The following is a 9934-nucleotide window of genomic DNA, read 5'->3' on the forward strand; positions in this document are numbered from 1 at the left end:
GCTCTGTGTCCAGGGGCTTTCCTACTGGGGCTGATACCTGGGGGAATTGGGGGGCGGCCCACAAAACCTTTTGGGTCGCTTCTTCACCTTTTTCCTTCCCTAGGACTCTTTGGACCTGAATACTTCTGCCCCTTCCCAGGTTAGGATTAGGAATTAAAGCCTACCAGGGGAGTAGAGAAGGTTGACCCCTCCCTCAACTCCTCACCCCAACCCTGTCCCTCCTTTCATTTTTCCATCCTTCCTATTTTTCCTTTTCGGTCAATTTTCCCTTTCTTCCCCAATTTAGCTTGAGTCCCAACCCCCTCCTCACCTGCTCTTTCCTAGAGTCTAGACTTTTCTGCTGTGCCTCAGTTTCCTGCCTGATCTAACTCATCTTGGGCTTTTCTGCTGGGCAATATAGGAATTTTTGTAAGGCCTCCCATCCTTCCTCGCAGCTTCTGAGTTGGGGGCCTCAGAAATCCATGTGGCACCTCAGGCTCAGACTCCTCCACACCAGGGGGAGACTACAAGGTCACAGGGACACCCCACCACGGGCACTTCCTCTTGGGCAGACGGGTGGGGTGGCCCGTGTAATCATCGGACACAATTATGTGCTATTTATACTCCATCCCCGCCCCCCACCTGCCTGGCCGCTTAACCCTGCACCTCCTCCAGACCTGGCTATGCCTCAGGCTATTTTCCCTGTTCTTCCGAAGCCATTGTCTCCCCATCTTTGTTCCTCTGGGCCAGTTTCTTTACTTTTTCAATTTTTTCCTGCTCTCTCTCTCTTTTTTTTTTTTTAAAGACACACCTCTGTTCTTCTGTTTTCTTCTTCCCTGTCTCTTTCTTAAACCCATAAAGTCTCTTTTGATTCTCTTGGGCTGTTCCATCTGCTCTGTGCATCTCCTGGTCCTTCTGTGTTGCTTCTTTTGCTTCTTTCCCTTTGTCTACCAGCCACTTGGTTCCCTGATCCATTCCCCAAAAGTTGGGCTCACAGGGTTGGTTCCTTGGGGGAAATCAAATCATGGGACTGGAATCTGGAACTCCCGGGTCCTACCTTGACATTTTTTCCTGCCTGCTGGTTAAACTGCTGTGTAACCCTCCCTGGACCTCCACCTGCCCTTCCAGCTCCCAATCTTTTCACTGGAGAGCTGGGAAAGCAAAAGGAGCAACGAAATGGGCACTCGGAAAGAGAAAGTGTGGGGACTGTTTTGGGAAGTCAGGGGGGTGGAAAGGACAGGGCTTTGTTCCTCTGATGGGCAGAGCTGGGAGGGGAGAGGTATGTGTTCTTGCACAAGAACCCCAGAAGGCTGGGCCTGCCCATCTGTGGGCCACTTGGTGGCCCAGTCTTCTCTCTCCCATCAGCTTACCCTGGGGCCCAGGTTTCATTCAATAGACTTTTTGGGCTTCCCTCTCCCAACCTGGTTGACATTCCTTCTCTTCTTTCCCATTGTGGTGGGAAGTCAAAGTTGGGAAGTCCTTATTCAGCTCTAACTTCAATTCTTTCTGCTGCAGAGGGAATTGATTCGTGGCAATGAGAAAGGGAACCAGGAGCTCCCAGGAAAGTATGATCACTCATGAAAAGAACTATCTGTCAAAGGATAGAGATGAATCTCGTGGCCAAGAGGGGCCATGGGATCATAACTGGCAAGGAATGATGGAGGTTAGGGCATTTCTTTTTTGGGAGGTTAATCCAAAGGGGCTAGGTGTAGGCATGGATAAGTTGATCCATCTATGAAGTTGACCCTTCAACCCCTGCCCTCACTCCTACCTGCTTTAAATTTTCTGATCATTGGAAGATCCGTGTTCTGCCCCACAAAGTGAGGTGGCCTAGGGATCACTTCCAAGCAGTGAAACTGAGCCATTGGGAGGAAGACTGAGGGACCCCCAAGCTATGTCACCCCCACTCTCCACCCCTTCCTCCAGGCCTTGTTCTGGAACCTATCTCAGTGACTCTGAAAGTTTAGGCAGCAGAAGCCTCCATCCCAGAGCAAACCCCCTCCCTCTCCACACAACACACACACACACACACACACACACACACACACACACACACACACTGCTCTCCCGATCTAGAAATGGTGGGTGATTGGAGAAGCAAGCATCTCCATGGTCAGCTGGGGGTGTGTGTGTGGTGTGTGTGCTGCCAGTGTGTTACCGTGTTCATTTGTGTGTGTTTGTCTGTGTTCATTCATGACAGTGGCTGCACCCGTGTGAGCAGTACTGTGTGTGTGTGCATGTGCATGCATCATCCCTGTATTTGTCCATGAGTGTGTATGTCAGTGTGTTCCAGTCTCTCTGTGTGAGTGTCGTCCCCAGCCCCCCATCCCCCCCCTGGATCTCTAATTAGTGGTTTGGGGTTTGTTCCTTTTCCCTCCTGTTCCTTCCCTCAGCAGCGGCGGGCGGCAGCAGCCTCAGCAGCAGCAGTGGAAGAAGCAGCAGCGCCCGAGCAGCAGCAAGGACTCTGGAGTCAGAGTAGGATTGTAGGATCAGAGCCTGAGTGGCAAGAGGAGCAGAGCTGGTCTGAGAGAGGAGTGGATCCCTCCCAGCACCCTCAGGCCATCCGTTGCCTGCACTCTCCCTGCCAGACCTCCAGAGAGGAAAGACCCGGGACAGCCAGCCCCAGGTTCCCCCAGGTACATGATACTGGGGAGCTCTGGGAGGGGTGCCCACAGATGCCTGTGGGATTGCTGTGGGTGTGTAGGACACCTGGGTCCACTATCCCTTTAACCTTTCCCCTCAGCAGCTCCCAAGGAAGCCCTGACAACTTGCCCATGTTCCTATCCCCCCTTCCTGCTTCCCACCCCTTCCCTGGGTGCCCCTTTTTCTCCTCTCCCTCCCAGATCCCTTCTTTGGGAAGCTCAGCAAATGGAGCAGGAAATTTGGACCCTCTGCCTCCCTCTCTCGCCCTCCTCATTGGATCCGGAGCCTTCTCCGCTGGGAAAGCTGTAATTAGAGGGTGGATCCCTACAGACAGAGAGCAGCCCCCCCACCCCCCACCCCCTAGTCCCTTCTAACTTTAGATCTCTTCTCTCCCATTCTCCCATTCTCCCTCCCTCTCCCCTCTCCCTCTCTCTCCGGCTCAGCTCTCTCCATCTGCCTGGCTCCTTGGGACCCGTTCCCCAGCCTCAGGATGGCGTCCTCCCTGCTCGAGGTAACGGCCCCCTCCTCCCTTCAGGAAACCAGCCACAATCTTCATAGTCCTAATCCCTACCCCCCCAACTCACATAGACAGTAGCTGTGGTGCTTGTCACTTCCAGGGGTCCTTCTGATGAAGAGAGAAGAGTGGGGGTCCAAGAAGTAGAGGCAGAGGGCAAGAGTAAAGGGAGGGGAGAATAGGGCAGGGGTCAGAGGGCAGCGCAAGGACGGGGAGAAGGGACTAGATCAGAAGAAGGCTGGACCCCAGGGTCAGCTAAGCACGCTGACTGTGAGGAGTGGAAAGGGATGGAGAAAGGAGGAGGGGGAGTGGAGGAGAGGGCTGGGAAGCAGATATACCGGCAGCAGAGACAGAGGCAGAGAGGACTGGCCACATGGGCATAGAGTAGCAATTGGGTACAGTTCTTTGGGGGTCCCATCTCTCTCCTGGGACTCCTAGCCTCAGCAGGCTCTTGTCTGGTTTGTGTGTGTGGGAGACGAGGTAGGCTACAGCGAAGGGAGGAGGGCATGTGCATGTGGGGGGGCTGACCAGGGGAACCGAGCCCAGGCCTGAGAGGGAACCAAGGAGGAGGGACAGGGTCTGAGGCCGCCTGCCCAGCTCACAAATATTTAGCTTTCAGCCAAAGACAAACTCAGCTCTATTTTGGGAGTGGGAGGCTCCAGGGCGGACTGGGCCACTTCCCCTCCAGGCTGGGACCCCAGTATCCCTTGCCTCTGGCGCTGGGGATGAAGGGAAGTAGGGTACCATGGGGGTCAGGATTTGGGGTCTGGAGAAATCGCTGACTCTACCAGGGCTTCTGGGGGACCCACGGCATATAGTTGGAAAAGGAGGACTTAGAGCCACTCAGAGCCTGAGTTCTCCCTGCTTCTGCGGCTCTGACCCTGTTCCTCTGTTACCATCTCTGTCCTGCTTTCTGGGTCTCTCCACAGGGATTTGGGGTCAGAGAGCCCACCCTGAAGGTCAACCCTTTTCAGTATCCTTGACTCTTCGCTATTCTTGGGTCCCCCAAAAGCCTCTACCTCTGTGCATGGTCCCGGGGTGATGAGACAAACAGAAAGCCAACTCATTCCACCTGTAGGAGAGGTGTGTGTGCGACAGAGCAGGAGTCTCCTAACACTTGTGTTCATTGGCCTACGAGTGTTAGGGTGCAGTCGAGCGTGCCTGCGAGCTGCCAGCTTTGTGAGAGTACAGGTGCGTGTGTGTGAGCTGGCCCATCTGAGAGCTGTTAGTGCAAGTGAGGAATGCTGTATGAGTAGGGTCCTGAGGTAGTCAGTCTGTGGCTGAGTTTGAGGGAATGGCATGCAAGCCAATGGGATGTACTCCATGCCTCTTGTCACACTATGTATCCAGCCAGGGGTCTCCAGGTGTTGTACTCTACCTCCCCGCTGCAGTGGAGGCAGACTGTCATCCTGTCATCTCCCCAGGAGACTATTTTGAGCCATCATTGGAACACTGTGGTCTTGAGGAAGCTGGAGGAACAAGATGCATGGAAATCCTGGGTCCACCCAGGGCAGGGGCAGTGTCAGTGGGTGTGGGCATCATGCCAGCATTGCCAGCGTGGCGCCGGTGCCTGTGGAGGGGCTGGCCCAGAGGCCTGCTAGAAAGACATGAGATTGGGGTAGTGCACGGCAAGAGGAGTGTGTCATAGAAGTGAGGCTTTCATGGCCCCCTCACTCTCTGTGAGCTGGAGATGCCCTCAGCACAAAGGCATTCCAGTTCCTCCAGTCCCTCCATCTCTTTACCTAGTTTTGGGGTACTTGGGCCCTCAACCTCCTCCCCACCTCCCCAGGAAACCCTCTGCCTGGTATGGCTGGGTCCTCTAGAAGTGGGAAGAACTTGGGGTTTGGAGAGGGAAGCTGCTGCTATTTGAGGGGAGGCTTACCTGGGCCAAGTGAGGTGCAGCGGGACCAGCAGGAGGGAGGAATGGTGGGGACAAGGTGGGAATGGAGTAGCGGGAAGCTGGGAGAACTAAGAGATGGGAGAAGGCTGGGAAAGTTGAGAATTGGAAACTGGGCCCTTGGTGCTCAGACCCTAAGGCCAGTGAGCCCTCAGGTGTATGGCGGGCATCTCACTGGGAGGTCAGGGTAGGCATTGCACTGTGAGCTCCCTGGAAAGAGGGGATCCCCTTCCCCTGCTCTGCATCTGGGTGGGAGAGCTGGGACAGCTCCTATCTTGTTCTTTCTCCAAAGACTGCCCTTTAATACTTTAAGCCTGTGTCTTTTTTCTCTTTTTTATTTTTAAGGATGGTGGGTAGAGGTGGTGGTGGTGGTGGGGAAACTGGAAGGTGGGACTCCTGGGCCCTGGAAAGGTAATACATTTGGTCAGGGATGGGGGCACATACTTAACCAGGGCCCGCTCTCCCAGGTCTGAGGAGAGGGCAATCAGCAAGCGAAGGAAACTGAGGCTGTGGTGAAACTTAGCCATGTGGTGTGCCTAGCTCTTGGCCTCCAGAACCGTCTGAGTGGGTCTGGTGCCTGGCTTCTCCTTCCCTGCCCTCAGGGGCCCTGTGGACCTCCACTCCCCAGGGCTGGGGTCTCCTGTTGGCCTGGGGCTGGCTGCTTTCTTTCACCCCTCCTTCCCTCCCCACAGCTGGGTGGGGTCCCTGGGCTTGGCTGAGGCCCCTGTGGCCACAGTGTGAGGGCCGGGCGGGGGACAGCGTCGGCGTTTTTAAAAATAAACCGACCGCAGGGAAACCATCGGAGCCGGCTGGGCAGAGGGGGAGGGGGTGGTCAGGGGGGAGGAGAAGGGAGGAGTGGCCTGGTCTGGGGGTTTTCTGGGGCCCAACACCACGGTGGTTTTCTCTTAGGTAGGAAGTCTGCCTTCTTCCTCCTCCTCTCCCTTCCCCGCTTTCCTCTCTGTTTTCCTTTGCTCTCCTAGCCCGGTCTCTTTTCCATCACCTCTCCTTCTTTGTTTTTTCTGCTTTCCTCTCTCTCCCTCCCTTTTGTCTTTTCACCTTTCTGCTCTTTTTGGTCCCTGCCCATTTCTGCCTCTTAGTGCCAATTTTCCCTTTCTGGTCCTCCTTTCCTTATTCCTATGTGGGGCTTTCATGTCAGTTCCTCAGGCCACGAAGGTCTTTTGTGCCCCTTGTCTCTGGGTGTCTGCTTCTCTCCTTTGAACTCCATGTTTCTACGCCTCCTTTCTGCCTCATCAGCTATCCTGCCTTAGCCCACCCTCTGCTTGGAAGATTGAGGCTCCAGAGAAACCCTGACTAGGAGGAAGCCTGGGTGTTTACTGTGGGCAGTTTAGAGAAAGCTTTTAGTGGCTCCAATTTGGGAGCCCATGGGTCAACAGGACCTTAGAGAGAGGTAACTGGGCAGGAGGAGTAGCAGATTTTCACCTGGGGCGCAGTGCAGGAGTGGTGACTGCTCACACTCCTTGCCGCAACCTTAAGGCCCCAGACCTACCTCTAGGATTGGTATCACACACACACACCACGTGCTAGGAGCTACCAGGCAGGTCTGAGAACCCTGGATTCTTGGGTTGTTTTCTCAGCTTTGCTGGGAAAACAGCAGGCATATCAGCTTTTGAGGACCCCAAATCAGGGAACTAGACAGGGTCAGCTTTTGAGGGCATCTTTTTTTGGTGGGATTCTCAGTAATGAATGCATGTCAATGTCAGCCAAGGATGCTGGAGGGCATCTTTTTTTTGGAGGTCCTGAGGCCAACCCAGAGAGGGATATCATGAGCTCCTGAGGGGTGGAGATCTTGAGGGTGGTTGGCCTGGTAGCAGCAGCATGGTGGGCATTAAGGAGACGCCTTTGCATTTCTTCTTCTTCTTTTTTTTTTTTTTTGAGACAGAGTCTCACTCTGTTGCCCTGGTTAGAGTGCCGTGGCGTCAGCCTAGCTCACAGCAACCTCAAACTCCTGGGCTCAAGCGATCCTCCTGCCTCACCCTCCCGAGTAGCTGGGACTACAGGCATGCGCCACCATGCCCAGCTAATTTTTTATATGTATATTTTTAGTTGTCCAGCTAATTTCTTTCTATATTTTTAGTAGAGATGGGGTCTCACTCTTGCTCAGGCTGGTCTCAAGCTCCTGAGCTCAAACGATCCCCCCACTTCCAGAGTGCTAGGATTATAGGCCTGAGCCACCGTGCCAGCTGGCCTTTGCATTTCTAAAAGACCCCCATTCCCTACATCCCTATGTCTTCCTTCACTCACTGTGCTAAAAGAGTGAAGAGAAACCAGCTATGTGGGGTACATGGTGGGGACACTAAGGCATGGATGGGTGTGGCTGTAGCCAGTATCTTAGCCACCCTAATTCCCTGCCTTGGAGGGGCATGAGGACTTTGGGTTCTTCCAGCCCTCCCAAAGGGGTACAAGTTGGCACCACAAAGCCTGAGGTGCCCACTGCCCGCTTGAAAGACATTCTTGCCTCAGCCACAGTTCTGGCTTGGCGGCAGCCCTGTTCCCTCTCAATGTCCCAGTGTCTCCACGTTGCTTCCTCTTGCTCCCCAGCCCCAGAGTCCCTGCCAAGTGATTCCTCACCAGGGACGTGAGGACTTGACCTCAGGGAGACCGGGCCACTGCCTTAGGAGCTGAAGCAAAGACAGGAAGCAGAATATGGGGTGAAGCCAGGAAAATCTGGAATGGGGGCAAATACTGTCCTTAGTACTCTGCCTTCTGCCTATGCTGCTCTTTGAGCCTCATCTTTCCTCTCCAAGTCCCTGACCATGGCCTCTGTTTGCTCCAAACTCAATTCCAGGGGTCAGGATCCCTAATTCTCACCTCACCCCACTGCTGCGTCTGTCTCTTGCTCTTCAACCATTTAAAAAGAGCCTCCTATTCCTTGGAGGCCCTTTGCACACCCTGAGGAGCTCCACAGTGAGCTCCGCTTCCTGCCTCTGGGTTCGAGTATTAGGCTGCATTCCTGGGCCTCTGCTCTCCTTCCATGATTTCACCTTAGCTCTGCCCTGACGCCCAGTCCCCACTGGCCCACCTCTTTTACCTCTAATTCCCCATCCTCTTCAACTATTCCCTGACCACTCTGTTCCGTTCTTGATGTCTCTAGGTCTCAGTCCTAGAATTTTGCCCTTCGTTCTGCACCTCTCCTCCTCTCTCCCTAAGCAGTGCTTCCCTCTCTCCACAGGAGGAAGTCCACTATGGCTCCAGTCCCCTGGCCATGCTGACAGCAGCGTGCAGCAAATTCGGTGGCTCCAGCCCTCTTCGGGACTCAACAACACTGGGCAAAGCAGGCACAAAGAAGCCATACTCCGTAGGCAGTGAACTTTCCACCCCCAAAACCATGGGGGATGCCTACCCAGCCCCTTTTTCAAGCACCAATGGCCTCCTCTCACCTGCAGGCAGTCCTCCAGCACCCACCTCAGGCTATGCCAATGACTACCCTCCTTTTTCCCACTCATTTCCTGGACCCACGGGCACCCAGGACCCTGGGCTACTAGTGCCCAAGGGGCACAGCTCTTCTGACTGCCTGCCCAGTGTCTATACTTCTCTGGACATGGCACACCCTTACGGCTCCTGGTACAAGGCGGGCATCCATGCAGGCATTTCACCAGGCCCAGGCAATGCTCCTGCTCCTTGGTGGGACATGCACCCTGGAGGCAACTGGCTAGGTGGTGGGCAAAGCCAAGGTGATGGGCTGCAAGGGACACTGCCCACAGGCCCTGCTCAGCCTCCACTGAATCCCCAGCTGCCCACCTACCCATCCGACTTTGCTCCCCTTAATCCAGCCCCCTACCCAGCTCCTCACCTCCTGCAACCAGGGCCCCAGCATGTTCTGCCCCAAGATGTCTATAAACCCAAGGCAGTGGGTAATAGTGGGCAGCTGGAGGGGAGTGGTGGAGCCAAGCCCCCACGGGGCACAGGCACCGGGGGCAGTGGTGGATATGGGGGCAGTGGGGCAGGGCGCTCCTCCTGCGACTGCCCCAATTGCCAGGAGCTGGAGCGACTGGGGGCAGCAGCCGCTGGGCTGCGGAAGAAGCCCATCCACAGCTGCCACATCCCTGGTTGCGGCAAGGTATACGGCAAGGCCTCACACTTGAAGGCCCACTTGCGATGGCACACAGGTGAGAGGCCCTTCGTCTGCAACTGGCTCTTCTGCGGCAAGAGGTTCACTCGTTCTGACGAGCTGGAGCGCCACGTGCGCACTCACACCCGGGAGAAGAAGTTCACCTGCCTGCTCTGCTCCAAGCGCTTTACCCGAAGCGACCACCTGAGCAAACACCAGCGCACCCACGGAGAGCCAGGCCCTGGCCCCCCTCCCAGTGGCCCCAAGGAGCTGGGGGAGGGCCGCAGCACGGGGGAAGAGGAGGCCAGTCAGACACCCCATCCATCAGCCTCACCAGCACCCCCAGAGAAAGCCCCTGGAGGCAGCCCTGAGCAGAGCAACCTGCTGGAGATCTGAGTTGGGTGGAGAGTCTCCAGCCCCAGGGCTGCCTTGCTATCCTCTCTTGGCTCCGTGGACCACTGCTTGCCCCTCACTCCCTCTCCCCCATGCATGCTGTCCTTTGGGGCACTCTCCATCTCTCCCCTGGCCATTCTGGATCTGGGTATTTCCTTGTATGCCTCCTCAGCTCACCTCTTCCCTTCACCATGGGCTTGGCTATCTGCAAACTGGTCCTGATTCCTGTACTCTGGCTTCCTAAGCTCTTTCCTGACCCCTGCTCACAGCTTGTCTCTGCCCGGCTTTTGCCACACCAACTTGCCTTCCTTCCATTTGGGTTCCCAATACTATTTCTACATTTCACTAACTCCTTACTTGCCAGGTGCCCTTTCTCCTTCCCAAGCTTATTTACTGCTATCCCTCAGGTTCCAGGCTCCAGTCTTCCCAACTCTCACTC

The 9934-nt window shown here is 55.4% G+C and overlaps 1 protein-coding gene across 2 annotated transcripts; it reads left to right on the forward strand.

The window, feature by feature from the left end:
- Positions 1–2548: 2548 nt before the first annotated feature.
- On the forward strand, positions 2549–9526 carry SP7 (Sp7 transcription factor). 2 transcript variants are annotated; one of them, XM_045553875.1, is made up of 2 exons: positions 2549–2615; positions 8224–9498. In XM_045553875.1, exon 2 carries the CDS (start codon positions 8257–8259, stop codon positions 9496–9498), a length of 1242 nt encoding a protein of 413 aa, XP_045409831.1. In that variant the 5' UTR covers positions 2549–2615; positions 8224–8256. The 2 variants fall into 2 exon arrangements, with proteins under 2 accessions (XP_045409831.1, XP_045409830.1); XM_045553874.1 differs by lacking the exon at positions 2549–2615 and adding an exon at positions 3086–3133 and having other exon boundaries at positions 8224–9526.
- The last annotated feature ends 408 nt before the right edge of the window (positions 9527–9934 follow it).

Source organism: Lemur catta, chromosome 6, assembly GCF_020740605.2.
Source record: "Lemur catta isolate mLemCat1 chromosome 6, mLemCat1.pri, whole genome shotgun sequence".
In the NCBI taxonomy this organism is placed as follows: domain Eukaryota; kingdom Metazoa; phylum Chordata; class Mammalia; order Primates; family Lemuridae; genus Lemur; species Lemur catta.

Excerpts from the sequence above, each read along its gene's own strand:
- SP7 (XM_045553874.1), top strand. The coding sequence starts at position 3,113 with ATGGCGTCCTCCCTGCTCGAG. Across the intron at positions 3,134-8,223 it reads TGGCGTCCTCCCTGCTCGAG|GAGGAAGTCCACTATGGCTC; the intron begins GTAACGGCCCCC and ends CTCTCTCCACAG.